We start from the raw sequence: 22625 nt of genomic DNA, 5'->3' as shown, positions 1-22625 counted from the left end.
TTTAAGATGAAAAAAAGCATGAACAATCTGGGAACTGTACTGCCATGTAAGCCAGGTGAAAAACAGCAACAGAATCAGTACTAATCCAGGAAGTTTTGCATAGTTACTTTAGAAGGACTATGCTTATATGCTTGAAACAGCAAACCTGTCTAAACCTCTCTCTGATTACATCATAGCTGCTGCAGGCTCACAGCCTGTTGTATAAAGTACAGAAACATCATGAAAACTCCCAGTGGGTCCCTTTTGGTGGCAGCGCTGGTGGGTGGCTGGAAGGAGTTTGTCAGTCCAGCAGTATCATTATATGATGCAAGTGGTTCAGCTTTTTCAGGACTCTGGGGGTCGTGGTGATTCTTGCTGGTTCCTCTGTTTGGCCCTTCAGGAGTGCTGAATGCCAGTCCTGGTTTAGGAGTCCATACCTTTAAAAGCTTCAAGAATTCTCAATTTGTGCATTACCATTTTTTGGTCTTATAGATAAAATTTGATATTATTTCTCCAATGCAGAACAAAGTAAAATTTTGAAAGCATCAAAATTCCTTGAGTTGTGAAATTCCATTTCTCTTTTGTATGCTCAAAAACCACAACCCTTTGTCATGGCACTCCTTAATACACAGAAGAAAGAGATCTCTCCAGTATTCAGGATGGTTGGGATGCTATGTATATCATAGTCCAGGTTTTAGTTTTCACATTGCCAGAGACTCTCTGAGTCATGTATGTGCACATGGCTGTAACTTTCAGCTTCACTTCCCTGTTTGTAAAGCATTGTTATTTCTTTGATAGAGTTAATGAGTCAATTACTTGTAAATTGCTTCAAGATTCTCAGAAATGAGACTGTCAGTGTGTTTATTGCTCTTATTACTGCTGATGAGATCTTGATCATAACAAGACAATACAAGATTAGTGTTTATTGCAGCATGACTATCTGTTTACATTAAAACAAAGAAGAGACTTTCGTGCCCAAGCCTAGAACACATCCTTTGTAGGAGCTTTGAGTCAGCTTTAAAATATCACTATGTGAATAAATTGGTTAATACAGGTAAATACTAGCCAGTATCACTTATCTGTATGTTTCTTTGAAAACCTTACCAGCTCTTGAACACCTATGGCTCTGTGGCAGTATGTCCCAGGAAGAGGCAGATAGTGTCTTTTCTGAGAGAAATGGATTTGGGATATATTTTGACCACTCTTAGAAGGAAGAACAACATCCAAATCCCAACATTTTCTTGGACAAATTCCCTGTGTGCTTGGTTATCACAACAGCTGAAAGTATTTTTGAGGGTTTCGTGATCTGTGCAGCAAGTGACCTTATGCTTCAACAGTATTTTGAGTTGCTGGTGATAACTGCCTTGGTTCTGCATTGCACTTTCTGCACCCGTGTATATTAAATACAATTGAATCTCTTTTCTTTTTTTTTGCTCCAGGAAAAACAGAGGCTCTCATCAAAAACTTCAGCCCGCACTACAGACGCCAGTATGCGGTGGCTTTCTGCAAGCATGTGCAGGATGAGCTGGAGCAGCACCGGGATTCCCAGTCCCAGTTCCTGAAAAACAAGGTAGGAGGGCATATAAGCTACTCCCCATCCTTAAGATGCCATTCAGCTCTGCTCTCCTGTCTGAGTTAATTAACACATTAACTATTTAAATAACACATTCAGTAGTTGCAGTGTGTGAAAACCTGAGCTGGAAGTGTATCAGATGCTGACTGAGATTGATTTTCTTTTTCCCAGTGTTTAATACTATCAAGTGAAGTTCAGATACTCAGAGCTTCTAAAAATCAAAATCCAAAGTATTTTTCAAGTTATTTAAATGCTCTTTATGTAAGTATATACATATACAGATATATTTTATATGTATACAAGCATTTCCAATATAGGAAGTGTTCTTTCAGCTTCTTACATTGGATAGTTGCATACATAATAAATGTGCATCTGGGACATTTTATATGTGTACTGTCTTTTATATAACCCAAGTGTACACAAAAGGTTTGTAAGTGCAGATATTGGATTTGGTTCAGTTACGTTTTAGGTGGAAAAGTTGCATTTGGGTACAGGTTTAAAATTTATTTTGGAGAGTTAATCTTTGTTTTGGTCTTGTTTGAATGTAGCATGAGAACAATCATGACACAAGTTTTTGGTACAAAGCATGCATTTCATCAAGGTAGAGTTGGACACTTGGACAAAACTAGCTGCTTCCTGCTAATTGCAATACTTTGCAAGAATCTTGGGTCAGAGATCATACATTCAGGACTTAATTATCCTTGGCTACAGGGTTCCATAAAGGAGATGGCAATAATCCCCTCTGTGAACTATAGAAAGATGTTTTTTAGTAGGGCAGGAGGGACAAAAAGAGAAACAAAACTTTCTTATTAGATGAAAATGCAGAGAAAGTGTTCAATCTTAAGAAACAAATCTAAATATTTTGGCTTTGTTGGAAATCCAATGCTCTTGAAATGAATAGGGTAAATCAATGAGGTGGAATGTAAAGGTAGGATAATAGAAGAGACCTGTCTTTCAGAAAGATGCATATCAGTTACAAGAGCACAGGTGCAAAAGAAATGGGAAATAATTTACTATTTTGTAATAAAACTCTGCTGCATTGATGAAACAGTTTTGGTACATAGTAGAAAATGGGAAATAATGAACTACAGTCATCTTGCATTCAACATGCCAACTGAAATGTAAATAAGAATGCTGTGTCTCAGAAAGCTGGAATTATTTTTGGAAGGCAGAGCTCTTCTGCTGCCTCCTCACCTCAGGCTACAGGAATTTGGTTGTGTACGTAGTATCTGTCTGAATCAGAGAGATGTTTAATAACTTTAAATTGCCTTTGAAGACTCAAAAGCCCTCGTAGCAGCGTTATGGGAATGTAGAAATAAAAGCTTCATAATGAAATTCAGAGTAATCCAGAGTAATTTTGAAACTCTAAAATCATCTTTGTAGCCCCCGATGGAAGCTGGGGTGGTCTTATATGAAGCAGAACTGCTGCATTTTGCCGAGGATCTGAAGAAGTGGAAGGACAGATATGTTGTTATCAAAAATGATTACACAGTGGATTGCTTTGAGACTAAAGAGGTAAATGCTTTTTCCTTTTATGCTTCCAAATAAACTGATATCAAGTGAATTTGTTCTACCTTTCTCTTAGCAATACTAGATGAAATGTTGTCCTCAGCGAGGTGGCTCCAGCCTTGCAGTCCAGAGGGATGGCTGGGTACAACCAGGTGTCTTCCATTGGCCATGTAGGTTTGCAAGAACTAGCAAATAATTTTAATGCTTTGAACCTTCCTTTGCCTATCACAGAATACTTCTTATCTGTATGTCAGGGTAATATGTTCCCGTGTTTCTGCAGTTGGATTTTCAGTAGCAGTTTTTGGGTGGCTTCAAGTTGACTGCAGTGAAACTTTTGATTTGGCAGCTGCTGTAGTCAAACAGTCCTGGATGACAAATCAATCAAATAGAATTTAGAAGCAAATCCCATGCTTTCCTGTCCGTTCTGTCGCTGACTCTTCATCACAGCTGATAAACACCAAGAGGATATTTTCAAATATGCTTTTTATGTTTAACCATGGTTTAGATTTGATGTGCCTAGGGTATATATACAAAATTCAGTCTGACAAAAATTTCCCTTTGGGGAATATCCCCATGCATTAGCTTTGTCAATGAGTTGTGGGGTTTATGTTTTCCCTGTCTTTATATCTCTTATTTGACTCCCTCTTTCTTGATTTTCCAGGCCTACCAGAAAGGAGCCAGCCCTAAATATCATGTTATTCCTGCAGGAGGCAAAGTACTGACTTCAGAAGAAGATTACAATTCGCTATCTGACAAACATTTTCCAGATCCTGTTGGTAAGCCCTGCTCAAAGCTGAACTGCCAAACCCCAGGCTCCATTCCTTATGCAGACCTCTTCTCATCAGACTTTCAGGATAGACTTTAAAATGAGGCAACAGGAGATGGGCACAGCCCTTTTTCTAAGTCAAAGCACAGCTCCAGAGTGGATGTACACAGAACGTGCTATAAGCTAACGTTCAGAGAAATGCTGGCTCCCTTTTCTTTCCAACATCCCAGCACAAAGCTGTGCTGAAACACAGCAGGAACCACACCACCACACCACCATTGTTCCCGGGCTTTGTTAATATTCCTGGCTTATTTGTTTCCATTTTTAGATGCCAGCTGCCTGTGTTGACTTACAGTTGATAATAAGTCCCACAGAGAGGGCAGGAAGGTTGCTGCTGCTGAATTTGTTGTTTCTGGGACTGCAACTGCTGTGATCCTGCCTGTCCCCACTCCACAAAGATGGAGAAGATTCAGGCTTTAAGGGAGCAGATCTCATGTTTCAGAGTCAGATTTGGAAAATTGGATGGGATGCCACGTAAGGAAAGGGAGAAGGGCAACGTGTAGAGAAAGATTTTTTTTTTCTAAGGCCTGTTTCATACCACTTAAAGTTATGACTGTTGAGAGGTGACCCTTTAAACCACTTTCCCAAGGGTGGTCAGAGGGTAGCATGAGGCAGCAGTGGCTGGAGGGGTCCTCTGTGTGTGCCACAGCTCTGCAGTAGTTGAGCAATCTGGAACAGCCCAAGGCTTCTTGTGGGCTTCCTGTGGTCTCCCTTCACAAAGAGTGACTGTGTCCTTTATGGGTCTTCTCCCTTTCCGTGTGATATGAAGACCCCCTGAGATAAACTCCTTGTGGCTGGGGTCTCAATGCATGGCATTGACACAAGACTGGGTTTGGTCATACATAAACTGCATTGCATAGCATCCCCTGTTCACAGTGACTCAGGGCAGGTGGAAACAAGATACTTAATGCTTTCTTTGCTTTACCTTCAATGGCTCAAAGTGACAGTTCAAAAGGCCATTTTGCTGTTGTATTTGGAGACCCTGGAGACAGGGAAACTGCTGCTGCTCCTACATGGTTTAATGCAGTTCTTTTCTTTATGGAAGATCATGTGCTCCTATGTGGTCTCTACGTGGCCTGCTCACTGACATTTGCCTTGAAAACCTTTTTCCTAGCAGCTACAAGCCAATGAAATAGTCTCTTTGAAATGTCACAAAAACTGTGTAGTTTATGGCCACCTTGAATACAAAACAGAAGGACATGAAGTTGTACGGTATAACCTAGAGAGGTGGTTGGTGCCTGCTGAGTTTATCTGACCCAGATGTGTCCCCGTGACCTCTGTGCCAAATCACTTGGATCAAGAAGGAGATTTTTTCACGTCTCATGCATCCCTGTTCTCTCTGTTGTAGCAAAGAAGGAAACCCTCCAAGAAATGTGCAGATTTCACATGGAGATGTCTTTTTTCTGTGTAGGTTCAAGTGAGAAGGAGGTTGCTCAAGCCTTTGTTCAGCTGCCAAGGGAGTTCCCAGTTTACCTGTGGCAGCCCTTTGCCCGGCACAGCTACTATTGCTTCTCAGAGCCAGAAGCTCAGAGGCAGTTCAGTGCCGTGCTGGCAGACTGCGTGAGACACTCAAACCATGGTAAGTGGAGAAAGGCCTCTTCCTGTACGTCATTCACCCCAGTGAAGATTTAAAAAGCTGAAAAAAAATGCAAGTCACTTACAAAAGATGCATGACTTTCAGTACCTCAAGGAATGCAGTAGCATACCCCTTCTTGCTTTGCTGGGAGCAAAGTCAGGTGGGATTTGAGCTGCAGTGTAGTAAGCTTAGGTAGAAAACATGGGAATTGCTTTGAAAGTGGCATTCCCCTCTCTGACAGCTCATCTAAACCTAGTATCATGATACAAAATCATAGGAGATGTTTACAAAATATGTAATGTCAAACTCTCACCTGTGTTTGCAAGCTTGACAAATGCATCATATATATGTTAGACCAGGTTTGTAAAATGTGAAGGGAATGTAGTCTCCTGCACATGTCTAATGTTACATCACAAATGGTCAAACATTTAATATTTTCTGTTGGTGTTTAGATAGCACCTAAGCCCCAGCCAGGGTTAAGCCCTGTAGCTGGGTCATGAATAGTGTGTAAGACATGGTATTGATTGTACACATGAGGATAAATTTTAAGCCTCACTTTCTAAGTATGTTAGACTAGAAAACATAAAAGCTTCCAGCAAGTTGTGACTTGTTAGGATTATGAAAATGACCTTGATCCCATGAATTTGGAACACCATTTATGAGTTGTATCCTTCAGACAAATAAATGCTTTCCTGTTTTTCACATGACTTTTCTCATTTTCCATCAAGCTGACCTGGTTCCTCTGCTGGTGTCCAGGCTCTTCCATGCCTTTAGTGTCACTTTCAAGTCCCATCTGCTGCTGCTGCTTTTTGTGGGAGATGGGAATACTCAGGAACTTCTCCAGCAATCTCAGCCACTTGGGCCTGAAGCCCATGCTTGCAGATAAATGAGACTGCAGTGTGTGAACAGTCCCTTTTACTTACAGAAGTGGCTCCCAGTGTTTTTTTTTAGCTGTCACTTTTGTCTTCTGGACATCAGCTTCACTCTATTACCCTCAGACAGTTGACTCACACTGTCCTCTCTGAGTCCGTTCTCAACTTCCTTTGCTATTCATTTGCCTCCACTGCCAAAGGCATTCCTGGTCTCGTTTAGGACTCCATTCCCATAATGAAAACACACATTATGGTATATTGCTGTGCAGGTGAGGAGAGGCTAAAGGCTAGAACACCCAGTAGGCAAACATCCAGTCACAGGGACTATAAAGACTGTTTCGCGGCTAGATTAGCATGGGTTGGAGGCAGAACACACCTTCACTTGGCACTTCCAAATATCTTGAGTCTCAATAAATATTCTCTACGCAGCTGCCAGAGTAACCCAAATTCCCATAGCACACCGGCCTCTATGATTTTCAGTTCTGATTAACTTGGTTTCAGCTGAGGTGGTCATACAGTATTAAAGTGTTCTGGAGCCATGCCTTTGCTCCTTACTGAGGTTTGGTAAGGAGGGGGGGATACAATCAAGTTTTCCTGGCACTGTTAATCCTCCATGACTTGAAGCCTGTTCATTAGGTTTGGGTTTTTCATTTCTCTCTTCTGGAGCAAGTGTAACAAGCTTGACAAAACTTTTGGCAGCCTTATTTTTTCTTAAAGTTCAGTACATTACTCTAGGGGCCAATTCTGCATTGGCAGAAGCTGGGACTAGATGACTTAATAGGTCTTTTCCATTTCCAGTGCCTGTGAGTCTGTGTTTTATTATATTTCATATAGCTCAGCTATTGCTCATTTATACATCTGTTCCAGGATTTATCCCTCTTAGCCTTTTCTGTGGTCAAGTTTTTCTCTGACCAAAGATGCTTAGAGACACTGGAGTGCTTAATGACACTGAAGTGCTTTCATCAAGACTCATCCTTTCTGTCCCATTATTTCTGCTCAACAGACTGGTAAGCAAACACAGTCTGTATTAAGAACTAGGAAATGCAGCTAGGAAAATGGGAGACAATATTTTCTGGATTTGTTGGAGTTACACTATCTTCTAGAAACCTAGGTGCTGCAAGCAGAAAAATGATCACTCACAAGCACCCCAGTAACCTTAGCTTTGCCCTTAGAGTGAATTTCAAGCTTTTTTTCAAGGACTTTGTATTGATGTATATTCATTCTCATACATGATGTTGCTTTATTGATACTTTTAAAAGCCTTATTTGCAAACAATTCTGCCTATAAAAACAGGTACCCGAACAGTCTGACAAAGTTATAGGCATGTGCAGAAATACAGTGGGTAATAAGGCTCATGATAGAAAATTTGGCTGTGTTCTTTTATTAAATAAAATTGAAAAGAGAAAAAAAAATGTGAAAAAACCTTGGAGTTTGACTGTGGAATTTTATTTACAGGGATAAGGAGCACCATCCAAGGCAGCACTCACCCCACATCTTCTAAAAAGCACTGAGCTAACTTTTGCCAGGGTAAATTTGGCAAGGGCAGGAGAAATACAGATGTAATGTCTGATCAGAAGTTGCCTTTCTGTATTTTCTATAATCTACCACTTCTAGAAAGGAATGTATCACACTGGGCTTTAGCCAGAAGCTTGGAGTAGTTTTTGGTTAAAGTCTCTTTTCTCCCAGGAAGCAGAATTAAATAGGGTTACTTGCTGAACAGAAAATGGAAGTGAGTTGGCATGTGGTCTTACAATGCGAGCTGCCCTGGCATTCAGCTGTTTCCTCTCTTTAGAGTCACTCTGTTTTAAGAGGTCCAGTCTGTGTTTCTGGGTTTTCTGGTCAGAACTCACAGTCAGGAGAATAGTTACAAAAGCATTTGGATTTAGAGTCAACACTCCTAAATATGATTCAGATGCATGGATTGCAAGTTGTTCTCCCCCTCTGCTCCCTGCCCCCCCCCCATCCCCTGCCAATTTTCCTGTTGTGTTTATCTTTTATACTACCTGATAAGGGTTTGCAGTTTGAGGGGACAGTGATTTCCTTCATTATCAATGGAATATGTATTTTTTTTTGCACCCTTCTTTAATATAGTTCAAATAAAGTATATTTAAGGCCTTTAAAATCAGCTAAGCCAATCAAGACCTGATTGGTAATGGCTTTAAAAATATTCAAGCACAACCAGATGCATCCGCTGAGATTCTCTGAATTACCTTCACTCTCAAGGTTGCTTGATGGATTAATCTGTGTACAGAAATCATCCCAGTTCAGTGATTCATCTGGGCAACTCCCGCTTTGAGATTTGCAAGTTGGCTTTTGTGATGCCTCAGGATTTGGGGAAGGGATCAAATGCTTTTTGGGTTTTAAGCTTTGAGGTCATGTGATTCAGGGAAGGATAATTAAAGAAAACAAGTTCCCAGGAAGCATCAGAGGAACCCAGACAAACTGATAGAGGCAGAGGAGACCCTGACTTGGCTGCCCCAGTCCTCAGAGGAGGGAGCTCAGCTCATGAAACCCACCCAGGTGGGCCACCAGTGGTCTGGATCTACTATCAGTAGGGACAGGTGCAGAAAGGTGTAATGAGATTTGGCAACTCTAACATAAGCCATGCTTGCATTTGAGTCCCTTTTCTGTCTGAGTTGAAGTAAAATATATTGCAAAATTGCTTTTCAGCATTCACTGTATGACGCTTCTCCTGTGAAAATTAGTGACTGTGTAACTTTTCTCCTAGGAAAAAAAAAGATTACTGTAAATTTGCATACTCAGTATAGAGGTGCTACTGTCTAATCTTGGCCATTATCTCAAAAGCTCTATCAAAAGGCTTCCTTCACTCCAAAGTGTCCATTCTTTACCAACAGCTTTGCAATGAAGGACTTCAGTGGGCTGCATTAAAGAACACTGCATGCAGCTTGAAATGCCACTGTTCATTTCTCCTTGAATTTATTACCTAAGCATAGGATATAAAATATTATAAGTCATATATGCTGATTTCAAAGCTTTGTTGCTTTAATCAATGAATATGATAAATGAAAGGGTGAATTAAAGTAGTTAAATGACATGAACATATATATAGAATGATAACACTGAGGGGAAGTCTCTAGATATATAACATGGGTCAAAAAATGCTCTTTGTAGAAAAACAACAGGCCAACAGATGCAGAGGAGTAAATAGTAAAATAAGGTGATGTAGAGTAATACAACCTAGTGGTAGCTCTTGATAAGCATAGAATTCTAGAATGGTTTGGGTGGGAGGGACCTTAAAGGTCATCCAGTTCCAACCCCCTGCCATGGGGCAGAGACACCTTCCTCTAGATCAGGTTGTTCAAAGCCCTGTCCAGTCTGGTCTGGAAGACGTTCAGGGATGGGGCACCCACAACTTCCCTGGGCAACCTGTTCCAATGTCTCAACACCCCCATAAGTGATGAATATCTTCCTAATATCTAGTCTAAATCTACTCTCTTTCACCTTAGAGCCATTCCTCCTTGTCCTATCAGTATGTGCCCTTGTAAAAAGTCCCTCTCCAGATTTCTTTTTAGCCCATTTACTGCTCTGAGGTCTTCCTGGAGCCTTCTCTTCTTAAGGGTGAACAACCCCAACTCTTCCAGCCTGTCTTCATAGGAGAGGTGCTCCAGCCCGCTTATTATATTCATGGCCCCTCTCCAGACTTGCTCAAGCAGATCCACATCCCTTTTGGGTTGAGGGCCCCAGAGCTGAACACAGTACTGTAGGTGGGGTATCAGGAGAGTAGAGTAGAGGGGGAGAATCCCCTCCCTCGACCTGCTGGTCAGCTCCTTTTGATACAGCCCAGCACGGGTTGCCTTGCTGGCTGCAGCCTGCAAGCACACACCGCCGGCTCATGTGGAGCTTCTCGGCAACCGACCCCCCCAAGTCCTGCTCCTCAGAGCTGCTCTCAATCCAGCCTCTGCCCAGTCTGTAGTTGTGCTTGGGATTTCTCCAGCCCAGGTGCAGGACCTTGCAGTTGGCCTTGTATTTAATCCTTTATGTTTGTATGCCCTGAAAATCTGCATAAATATTCTGAACGCTTATTTAATTTTCCAGTATTTTAGGAGGTCTTCTCATTTCCTGTATGAGGTTACCAGCTAGTGTGTCACTTCATATTTGCTATTAAAAGTGAAAAAGCCTAACCACTTGGTGCTTGGATAGAGGGGATCTGTGTGACAAGAAGGAAATTACAACTAGCTAATTCTGAGAGATGTGGAGTTTCACTTCATGATTTTGTTTTCTTTCATCTCGTTAGATTTCACTTCCTTATCTTGATGATCAACCTCATGACACAGGAAGCTAACATATTTAAAAATCATATCCTGTCATCTCCGGTTTCACCATAAATAACAAAAAAAAAATACAAATAAATATATTAAAGAAGTAAAATAAATACATTAGGTAAGAGAGAAATACAGAATGCATTTTTAAGGTCATGCAGGGTATTCTGTCACAGCTTAGCTATGTCAGGACAGCTTCAGGTTCTTTTTTCTTCATCTCTGTCTTTTAGTGTTGCTATTAGCTGCTTCCACATTTCCTTTTTTAACTGTAAGTTTAGGTGGCAGGTGTTTTTCTCATGATTATTTCTAGCTTACCTATATTACATTCATATAGTACATGTAGGGCTTACCAATGCTTGGACTATAGTTCAAAATAGTTACTGAAGTGTTGATAAAGGTTGAGAAGTTGACAGTAAATACTTAAGTTGAAGGATACATATCTCCATGTACAGAGCAAAGCAGCTGTCACAACTCCAAATGGGACTTTGGAAAGATTTCTTAGTCTTCATGTTACAAACAGGGTGGCTTATTTTGTCTGGAGATAGCAGCTGAAGAGAAGGATTTTCTTGTTGCCTTTTCCAGATGACATTCAGAAGAACCAAGTAAAGTAGAACTGAGGAGGAAATTGCTTTTTTTGCCATTAAAGAAAATGTACTTCACTGGGATGAAAGCAAGACCTTTCTGAAGGTTTGCATGATGATTTGGAGTGGGAAAAGGTGTGAATGGAGACAGAGTATTCAGCCCTTTGACTGCCTCACTCAGATTTGGGATATGTTCATTGCCTCCTCTCACTGCATCTGCTGCACCTTGATTAATTAAATCACTTTATGCTTAATAAGATCAGATCTCCTGTGATCCAGATGAGTGTCTGGGACCATGGCTGGTCTTTCACCAGATATCTTAGATCCAAATGGACTTTTCAAAACTGATGTGTAAATTTTCATAGGAATGTTATTAATGTAGTCTTAACTTTCAAAACCATTCAGCTGTATCTTTGATGAGGCTTGTAGGGTGCTACAAAGTATTTGAGGACACAACTTGGAAAGTTTTTGTATAATTGAGAATTTTGCTTAAAATAAGGACATTTTTCATCTTTTGGGGATGTTTTATGTTCTACAGCATGAGTTCTTTGAATTAGTGTGGCTTTTGCCTTTACAGTAAGTGTGCTTGCCTATACCGTAGTGAGGATTTTCAGTCTGTAGGAGCTCCATTCATTCCGAAACACCGTGATTAACATGCTAAAATTCTAATTGTGATTTCAGTCTGTGTATCTCTTATCACCTCCGTGCCTTGTGCTGATTCTCCTTTTCTTATCTATTACCAAGCATGGAGCAGTGCAGAAGAGCCACTGTGTTGTGCCCACCACCCTAGCCTAACTTTGGAGCTGTGAAGATACTATCTGTTGTATTCAGGCTCCAGCTTCAAAGTTAAGCAGCAGAAAAATTCCCCACCTGCACCAGTAATATTGTAGCTGGTTTGGAAAGCACTTGGAAATTGTCACAGATAAATGATACTGTGATTCTTTGTGTTTATACAGCGCACTCATGTCATAGATTGTGAAACAAAGCTGCTGGTCGCAGTAGAGGGAGGTTCCTTGTCGTCTGTCTTATGCTGCTTTGAGCAGCTTTAATACAGGCATTATGTGCTGCAAAGCAAATAGTTAAACCTTCTGAATGTTGTTTTGATGGTCTTGGAGGGAACTTGCTCTGCAAAACTGTATTTGCTATAAATACAGTGTATTATTGCAGGGTTGTATCCTGTTTGGAAATGACCTCATCTAGCTTCTGTTAGTGGTTAGCAGCTTCATACCACATGATGTATGCATAATGGGATAATACATTGCTCTCAGGGAAACATCTGAGCTATAAGGTTGATGCTTCTCAGACCCAGTGCATTATACTTTAATTAATTCTCAATTTGGATAATAATATGACAGGACTCCATTCTACAAAAATAAACGGTGTGTCCTTCTATTCAGGGGATCGTTTTCAGAGGTGCTGCAGTTGTGCTACAAGCCCTGGGCAAACTATGTTTTCCTGAGGTCCAGTTCCCAAGCTCTCCTCATCTCCTCAGATTCAAGCAGATGGATTGATTCACATTTTCTTAACTGCCACCCTCTTTGGGTTGGGACTATTTGCTTATTTTTTGAAGACAGAAATTTTTTGAACCTTATTTTTTGGAATTGATGGCCATGGGTTTTCTTACCAACCTGCTGAAGTATCTTACAAACAGCGGCTCTTAAAATGTGCTGGGAACCCAGGTGGTAGCTTTTTGTCATGTGATAACACGATCAGATGGTCTTGCCCTCTCTTAGCCATTCTTTGAGTCCTGTCCATAATCCTCTGTGCGATGATATCACTTATACACCTTATAGTAAAAAGTTGCTCATCATTAAACAGAAACTGTGTGAGCAGTGGACAGTAATCACTGTAGTCCCTACCCACAGCAAATAATTCCCAGTCAGGTATTACCAGAAATGCTAGGAAAAAATGCTATTGCAGGAAACCTGTGCTACAAAGATCACTCGTAGAAAGGGAAATTGTTCTTCATCATGCTCTTTTATTTTATTTTTATTTGATAGACATCCCCTAACTGCGGTGTTGAGAGGTTGGCAGAATGATTCCTTAACTGCAGAAGCATCTAACTGATGTTTCACAGCTGCATTCACCCGAAATCCTTCGGTGGCTGGCAGTGTGCAGTAGCTTTCTTTGAAGTACCAGTACAAGAGATGGAAATGACCTATGTATTCAGATGGTTAAGACACCACAGATCTTAAAATAGCAGCCTTTTCTTTCAGCAGCCTCCTTCTAGTTTGGGTTTGTGTGTTTTCATTTTTACCTGCTTTTGTTTTAAAAGAACTAAAATTTGGTCTTTTTTTTTGTTTGTTTTCTTGTTTTTTAAATCAAAGAGCATGTATAAAGGAAAGCAGAGGAAAAACAATGGTCTAAATACATTTGAAAGAAACAGATGCCAAGGGGAGAAGGGGATGACTTGGAAGGATAAGAAAATTGGATAAAATGTAATTTGCATTTCCTAGCATGAAACCTATTCCACTGAGAGTAGCAGTGTCCAGTGGAAATAGTAAGTGGTCAAAGCCCCATCTTTTGAGACTGCTAAAATAAAAGACATTTAAAAATAATTTTTAGCCTTATCCACCTCCTACTACTATTTGTAGCATCACAAGAAGGAAGACCTTTCACTGGTATCTGTACAGAATTTTTTGTCCCAGGAAAATACTATATAAGGTGAACAACAAGAAAGTGCTACAAAACAGTTTTGGTGCTGCCTTCACCTGAGCCAGTTTTCCACCAAATAGATGAAGAAGCAAGGAAATATTACTGTGAGATCACATTAAATACAGTTTCTACTAATTTACCATACTAATTTCCTTCCAGTGGCTGTCTTCCTACCTTCCCCACTCTTTAACCAAAGTCAGCCTGTGGTTTTTGAAGATCTGAGGAAGTATTCATGGTCCCTGCTGTCTTGCAGGAGGGAACTACAAAGTATAGCAAGTTGTTTGTGACTTACATTGGGAAGAGACATTTGACCAAAGCTGCAATTATTGAAGATGGTAGGCAAGAGCCAGGCAAGGCTACCTTCCTACCTATGGGCCTTCACATGATCATCTCTTATATATACAGCCATAGTTGAATGCTAGATTGCTTTAATATCAATTATAGTTACCTGCAGAAAGAATTCAGGGACTGTATGGAAAATAATATTCACTGAATGCAGAATCTTTTAACAAAATTGTAGGCAGCTCTCCCGCTCAGTAACATGTACATAGATGTGAGAGCTGCAGGAAACAGATGAACCCAGGGTGGATTACTTCTGAGTTTTGGTAGTCAGCTGATGTGTGTTATGTCAGAATCAGCATTTCTTTAATTAAAACCCGTGTTCTGTGAGCTCAGACTTCTGGATTCTGTTTTAACACTTGTTCTTCTAAGTCTTTGGGCCTTAGCCTATTGTGAAATGTCAGCCAAAAAGCTTAGATTACTCTCAGTGTTTTAGCTCCCTTTGGTAAAAGCGCCTTGTCCACAGTCAATCCCTTCACTACTATTACAAATAAAAGTAATAAATTTCTTGTAAGAAAAGCCCATATGGGAGAAGGACATTTAGTGGTTTACAATAGGGGCACTCTGTTTTCAAGAATGACATACTCATTTTTTACACATCATGAAACATACTGACTGCAGTTCCTTGGCTCTCTAAACAGTTTAACACAGTAATGCTGTTGCTGTGTGCAAAAATCAGCAAGTTCCAATTTGCAGCATTAGCCAAGGCACAGGAGGGAGCTGTGAACCATTCGTGTCTCAGTAGGGCAAACCACCCCATCAGTTCTGGGAGGTGGAAAATTCTCACTGTCTGAAGTCCCACCAGAGCTGGAGAAACATTTCCCTGCTCTTCCCAAACACAGACTTTTCTATGCAGTTGCACAAGGAGTACAGAAAAGAGTTGTGCTGACACTTAGAGGAAGACTTAACTGTCACTGTTGCATTTGTTGAGGGGGCAAATGATACGCCATCTGTCTTCAAACACCTATTGGCATTCCTGTTGTTTGATGACCATTTTAGCCTCTTTCATGCTGCAGTAGTGAGTTTGAATAGCTTCATTCATGACAGTTATTGTTCAGAGGGGCAAACAATTTAAATATTGATACGGATATTGATATATCCATTCGATAAGGATATTGAAATACTTTTTAACAGTTAGCATGGCAGGTTAGTATATGTAATGTTAAAGAAGCATGTGTTGCAATTAAGAAAAATAATCAACTAAGCAGTTAAACATCAGCTTTTGGGCTTTTTGCTACAAAGCGCAGCAACAGACCCAATTCAGCAGTCTGCAGTATATACAGATACAGAATCTGAACTGAAATATTCGACTACAGATTTCATATTATTTTGATTTGCTGAAAATCCACCATTTTAGCTAGATGCAGTGATTTCTGTGGCACTCATCCTCTCTGGTAATGAGGTGTATTTATAGAAGTTTTTGCACAGAGGTCTTAGTGTTTTGACTGATCTAAGACCAGTCAATCTATGCCTGTAGACAAGACCAAATTTAGCAGGGCAATCAGTTTCCACTGCTGCCTTTAGACACACAGAGGAAATGTTAGTGAGTCAGGAAAATTATTCAGATAGCCTTTCCCAAGGGGCTTTTAAGCAATGTGCCAGCAACACATCCATCTTCAAACAAAGTTGCAGCTGTCCTGCCGTGGATGGGAGAGCACATAGGAATTTGGGACTGAAGATTTCCTCATTGCTTGCCTGTACAACCAAACATTCACCTGCCAAGTGACAGAGAAGGAGTCCCAGCTCATTGCCTGAAGCACCCTATTAGGAGACTGCAAATCCCACAGCAGCCGAAAAATCAAATACAGGTGAAATTAGGAATGAGGAACTCTTAAGTAAACACTTCTGCATCAGGTGCAAGTGTGCTCGGTGGGCATCAAACAGTCTGTCTTCTGTGTATCATCTTGTTAAGGTTTGAGATTTTCTGCTTTTTAAGAGCGATTTAAACTTTTTATCCACTGCATGCTGTAGCTTTCTGCAGTCCTGAAGAAACTGAGCTATGCCTTTGAGAGACTTGCAAATTTGGGTAGATTTGTGAAGTCATGGTGCTTCCAGATGTCCTTCCATCTTTTAGAGCAGAGCTTTATAGTGGTTATTCTGTTATGTTTATAAAAGGAATTTATGGCTAGCAATATCTTATCTGTTATTAAAATTAGGCTCCATACTTGGATGTCTAAAGATAGAGTCTCTAGATGGGTTTTCTTATGTTCAAATTAAACAAATCAAAGAGAATTTTTTTTACTCTCCACAAATAAAATGATGTTATATTCATTAGCAGTTGGAGAAGATGCTTGGTAATTTTCCAAGTGCAGACTATAGCCTGGATTAAGCATGTAACATCAGTGTGAGTACCTATAAAGCCTCACTGGCCTTCTGCTGGATAACAACAGTAAATTGTATGGCTTTGTATGGAAGTTGGTTAAGGCTGACGTACAACCACCACTGCACCAAGCTCCTCTAAAATGTTCCATTTTCTACAAGCAACGGGGACAGATGTGTCACTCATGGTAGGTGCCAGCCAGATTTGCTGAAGGGGAAACCCTTGCAAGGGTGTTAAGGAGAGTGAAGTACACGTCGTCCTTTCTTCTGATGAACAATCGTTCCTGATATCACTGGGGTTTACCACCTGCCCTGTTTGCAGCTGCAGTGTTTGCTTCCATCTCCCACACACCATCCGCTCTCCTGCACGCAAGCGGTGCTGTCCCAACAGCTTATTCATTGTTGTCCTTGCTTTGCTATGGCATAACAGAGCTGGCTGCCAAGCCAGCTGTGATCCTCTAACCTTTCCATAAACTGCTAGATCTGATTTACAGAAGCTCTGTTTCTTCCCTGCTGAAATCTTAGATTATGTGCACCACAGCTCCTTTCAGCTTGGGTACAATTCTTTCTTCTTGAGCCATACCCCATGAATGTGTCTCTGTCTTGTGTGCCTCACTAACAGCTTCTGCACAGCCCAATGTTGGATGGATCTAGTTGTTCAGTGCCTTATCACTGATGCAATCTTTTCCTCTTATGGAAAGTGGGAATGAAATTGCCTAAATTAAGCAATTGTAGAAGCCTTGAAGGATAAAGCTTCCTTTCTACTTTGGGCTGTTTTTATAGTAAGACTGCCATAGTTATGTTTTTCCTCCATGTTTACTGGCATAGGAAATAATGCATTACTGGGATTTTATGGTACTTGCAGCTTGATATTTTTCCCATGAACTATTCAAATAAATTGCTTTTGGATTTTTAGCACCTTCTTCCCACTTCTGTATCAAATTAGGACAGTCAGAACAGAGAGAAAATATTCTCTTGACCATGAAGTTAAATGAGTTTGATGACCTTAGAGGGCAGACTCTTGTCAGCACTGGTGCATCATCATCTCAGCAGGTCCAAGATCCAGCCCTTTGGATGGTCTGTTGTCCCTTTTGGTTAGGAGCACAGCTGTGAAGAAGGAAAACATGTGAGTCATGATCAGAGAGCTGCAAGAGCTGCAGTTTTCCCTTTCTCCAGCCAAGCCTGGCCCTCTTCTTGTCAAAATATTCAGAGTTTAATTCTGTGAGGACAGAAGCTTTCATATGCAGTGCTCCACCAGTTTCTCAGATGAAATATTCCATTCTTTCACTAAAGCTGCCATCTCTTGGCAGTAAACAACCTGACTTAAACTCTTCTATTGATATTTTATCATCCTTGTTTGTGACTTGCTATTAAAAGTGCTATAAATCATGGAGGTAGCAATGAAGGTATGGTTAGGATTTTACCTGGCTGTTTTTCTCTTGTTTGATCATCGTGTGAGCTTGAAGAAATTGTATGATCTCTCTGGACCTCCAAATATCTGCAAATTGGGGATGGTATCTAGAGAGTGGCACTGAGAGAGTGTTTACTGCACCACACTATCTATAACTTACCTCCCTGAAGTAATTCTTACGTTCAGGGGAAACTCTGAAAGGGTAAATTCTGACGTATGGGCTCTTAGCAGATCTGAAACTTCATTGCCTACCATTTAGATAAAATCTATTCAGTGCTGCTTTCAAGCAGCAGCCAGGGTAAAGCACTGATGAAATGAATTGTATGTTTCACTAGCTTTCGTTTTTGTGTTTTAAAGCATGTGGTAGTTGACATTTCAAGCATTACTGAAGTTTTAATCCTTTGTGTTTCCCATAATTTGTATAATGCCTGTATTGTCCTTGGTATGCATGCAAGCCTTCTATAAAGCTCCTCTCTTCAGAAGTTTCATGAACAAGTCAGAAATGTCTTGCTTGACAGGCAGGACTTGTGAATTTACTCTCTGACTCTTCACATAACAATAGTTTTTACATATCAGTGTCTTTTAAAGTAGCATACTTACCTTTCAGAGAATTAACATTCTTTCCTCGTTTCTTCCTAACATGAACACGACAGGATTTCAGCTGATCAAGACTGCAAGTACATAACCTTGAGGAGTGGACAGTAAATCATTGTGGCTTTGTTTTTCCCTTCAGATAATCCTCACAATAATCCTGAAGCCCAGTTCCACAGCAGAGACACAGCACTTTGAATTCCTGAAGTGTTTCAGTGGTGGTTTTTGTTACTCAGGTTTGTCGGGCAGCCTGGTTGCAATAGGGAGCTTTTCCACATTTTGAGGCAAGGGACTGTTTCTCCCCAGATCATGACAAACTAGTCCTATTGTATAACTGCTGTTGCAGTCTTAATTAGCTGTGGGTTTATGCACTCTCATGTGAAGGAGAGTGTTGGCTGCAACTGTCTTGAAAGCCATTAGCAGTTTGGAAAGAACAAATTGTCTGTGATGTGATTTCTGTTGCACAACTGGTTAACCGGAGTTTGTAAGAGCAAACTAGCTCAGCCACTTCTCAGGTTTTTCTGTGCTGTGGTCTCATTTGTACAACAGAGTTTCCCCAGGCTACCATGCTGTTCTTGGGAAAAGCTACCATCTAGCAGCAGTAGCTGTGGACGATAACCAGATACTCTGGAGCTGTGGTTAAACATTCTTGAAATATTTAGAGAAAGCAGCATGATTTTGTCAGAAATGTTTGTGCTTAATTGGTACAAGCACAGTGCTTACTTTGTTCATGAAAAATCATCTTTATCATCAGTTCCTGAATAAAACAAAGAAAATAAAAGATTATTGGGGAGTGTTTACTCAGGGTTTAGAAATTCATCAAGCGCTTACAACATGCCACAATCAGCTGACTATGATTATCTTAAATTCTTAATTCTTATCTTGAATTAAAGAAGCAGAAGCTCCCAACTCTTGGTCCTGATATGGACCTTTGAAGTCTTCCCATGTACCATTTTACATTGCTCATAGGTATAAAGGCAAGGGATGAGCTTTCACATGTTAATGTCCGCCTCATCATAGTCTACCACAGACAAGGCTTCCTGCTGTAAAACTCTTGCTTTATCATGTGCTCCATATTAACATTTGCATATTAACATTTGCCGGTTTTGGTTTAACTTATCAACTTAGATGGGGTGGTAGTTCATACTTGCAGTGTGATAGTTAACATTGCACTTCTAAATCTTAATGAATGCCCAAGATCTTCAGACATTCAGGTTTAATAAATAACTTAAAAATATTAGTTAGATGCACCTGAAACAGAAAAATGGATCAAAAAAGGATGGTAATTTTGTAAAGATTATTTATGGGTAAATCCTTTATGTCACTTTGTGTTTTCTCTAGATTTTCTCAACCAGACAACATATGAAGTTGAGGCATTCTTAGAAGCCATTCAATTCTTCCGGCAGGAGAAAGGCCACTATGGGATGTGGGAAATGATAACTGGTAATGAAAAAGAGGTAAAAGAATATCTTCCTGATATTTTATTGGCTTTGGATATGTCAGCTTTGAGGATAATGAAGGTTGTAAAGCCTCTTGGGAAAAAATGGCATTTTGAAAAAGAAAATCTCGTAGGTAGAAATGCCCAAGATTTCAAGATACTTCTTACTGATATGTAAAGTGATAATTCTTTTTTAATAAAATCCATTTTGAGTTTTTTGCTAGAAACTGAAAGAAAGTGTGCTATGAACTAAAATTCTTGCATTGTACTAGAATGTAGGGATGACTACATTTCCACAAAAAAGCTCATGCATCTACTTTAATTTTATGCCATGGGGTCAATTGGTGAATAAATGCTGTGTCTAAAACAAAGCAGTTGCTAATATCTCTCTATCACATTTGGTGCTGTTTACAGTTTCAGTAAATTAGTGAAAGCAAAAGCAATACACACAAAACACAGTAGATACTCTCTGTCAGCTGCATTGGGCTTTGCTCTGGTTTTCTATCTTTCATGAGAGCTATTTTGCAGATAAGAGATTTTTTTTTTCTTCTGTTGCTATTACCTTTGTTACTTAACACAATACTTTCCTGCTCCTTGTCCTGTAATGCCTCCAGATGTCATCATAGGAGATCAGGTTTCATGAAGAACAGAATAGCAGCTAAACAAAAATTTTGAAGAACCTCTTCATTTTGCTTTTCCCTGTACTTTGGGACTGAAGCTTTTAGTCCTGATTGGATAAACTGGTATACCTGCTTATTGTGCCAGACTTCTGAAACAAGAGTCTTGCATAGTAACAGTCATACTTAAACACCAGGAATCTGTGTACTTCAGTTCTTCAGAAATGAGGTCCTAGGTCTGGGTCCATATTTGGGCACCTGAGCGAGTAGCTTTGGAGCACTGGTGGTAGCTAAACTAATTTCACTGATCTCTCTGGCATCACTCCAGATGTCTTTTAGTGCAATTGAGCCATTATTTGGGCCCTGATTTACAATTGTTTTCCTAAGCACTGAGCACTCAGCAGCAAATATTTACTTCAGTACCAGCTGCTGGGTGTTTTCCTTCATGAAATCTGTCTTCCCTTTGGGAAAATGGGAAAAAGCTTGATGCAGAGTTTATAATCTGGGGATTTGTTTTAAGAAATCAGATTATTCTTTTAGGAGAAGTCTACTTTTGAAATGCTGAAGAATGTGGAAACTGGGGAAGAAACTATAAACGTTGTCTTTCTCAATGCCATCATGTCAGGGATTGAGGTTTACTGCTAACATCTGATAATTCCTTAGTATAAGGAGTTCCATCTTTCCAATGGAGGGAGCGAGGGTTTTCCTCTTCTCCCCTCCTCCCTCAAGTTACGTAGCTGTTATAGTGCTAGTTCCATTTTATGTTTTATTTTTATTTTTGCTTGCCAACTACTTACTCATAGCCCATATACCTCAAGAGAACTGTAATCAGAAGACATCCAGACTAGATATGCTATTATCTTCTTAGTAATAATTCATTCTGCAACTATGGTTTGTTCTCACGCCTACTTTAACAAATATAATAATTATTTTAGGCAAATATCCAAGCTAAGTGAGTGGTTTGGAATGAGCAAGCTACAGTTTGTTGCTGTAAAAATCTCTGAAGAATGCCAATAAATATATTCCCTGACATTAATTTATAAAGACAGAGTCTCTACAGCACTAGCTCATGCAGTTCTACCTAGGTACTGCAACATGGATGTAATACTAGCAAGTACCCAGTCACTTGGCTGAAGACCTACTGATTTTTTTTTTTCTGTGTCATAAAAGTTATTTTTCATGGTTTTGTTTTTGTTCTTTTTCATTTTTAAGGTTTCACTATTAATAAAGGATAACTTCAGTGGTAGATGGTATTTCTGTAGGTTAAGTGCTGAAATACTGGGTTAAACCCATTAAAATATCAAAAACGCTTGTTGTAAGCAGCAGCAGAGAGCTTTTTTTGGTGAGAGCACTAAAACACCCTGATTTTGTACTAATATAACTTCATTGGTCAGCACTACATGAATGCAGAAGTAACGCACTGGTAAATCAAGAATAGCAGAATAAGGGATTAAAAAGCCCCAAAATTCTACAGTGCACCTTTCAGTACAGAAATATAAAGCCAATCCAGCATTCCTAAAAACGTGCTCAAATTCTTCAGAATATGTTTGATCCATTGTCACATTTATTATTTGTTCTGTGGTGCTCCAGTTTGGGTTATTCTTGAGATTATTTTTAACTGAACTATTAGTTTAGGACCTGAAATAGTCCGTTGGTTTTGACAGGTATTTGAGTCAGCACAGCTGAATCCAAAGTGGTAGTGTGGCATAATCTATAAGTACTTAAGTTGCATGAAACAATTTTAATAGGGTATGGCATGTTATAGATATATTAGATGTATAAGTAGGGTATTGTGTGTTACATTTCTGTAGGGGCTCTCTTGCATCCAGGAGGTACTCTATTTTACACTACATGGCATGCAGTCAAAGCCCTTTCTTACTTACTTTTGCTGTCTAAATTACTGCCATTTCCCTGTCGTGTTGTTGGTGCATGCCTAAAACCCGCTCAAGGAGCTGTAATATGTGAGGTTGTATGTCAGGAAGCATCGGCATGATGAAATGTAAAGTTGAGCAGTGCTTTTACATTTTGTATTGGCTTAGCCAGTAGCTGGGTGCCTCAG

General features: G+C 40.0%; 1 protein-coding gene across 1 annotated transcript in view; it reads left to right on the top strand.

Moving 5' to 3' along the window:
• The window catches only part of NIBAN1 (niban apoptosis regulator 1), a 64674-nt gene that overhangs the window by 28629 nt on the left and 13420 nt on the right, over nt 1-22625 (top strand). Inside the window, exons 2-6 of the mRNA XM_057427191.1 lie at nt 1419-1549; nt 2936-3067; nt 3723-3837; nt 5299-5466; nt 19853-19968. Coding sequence (XP_057283174.1) covers nt 1419-1549; nt 2936-3067; nt 3723-3837; nt 5299-5466; nt 19853-19968 — 662 coding nt within the window. The remainder of the gene's footprint in view (nt 1-1418; nt 1550-2935; nt 3068-3722; nt 3838-5298; nt 5467-19852; nt 19969-22625) is intronic.

The sequence above is a fragment of the Pezoporus wallicus genome, unplaced genomic scaffold (genome assembly GCF_028554395.1).
Source record: "Pezoporus wallicus isolate ANWC-B61680 ecotype Strahan unplaced genomic scaffold, APGP_CSIRO_Pwel_v1 scaffold_7107, whole genome shotgun sequence".
Lineage (NCBI taxonomy): Eukaryota > Metazoa > Chordata > Aves > Psittaciformes > Psittacidae > Pezoporus > Pezoporus wallicus.
The sequence above is the reverse complement of the archived record's forward strand: the minus strand, read 5'-3'. Positions and strand labels throughout refer to the sequence as shown.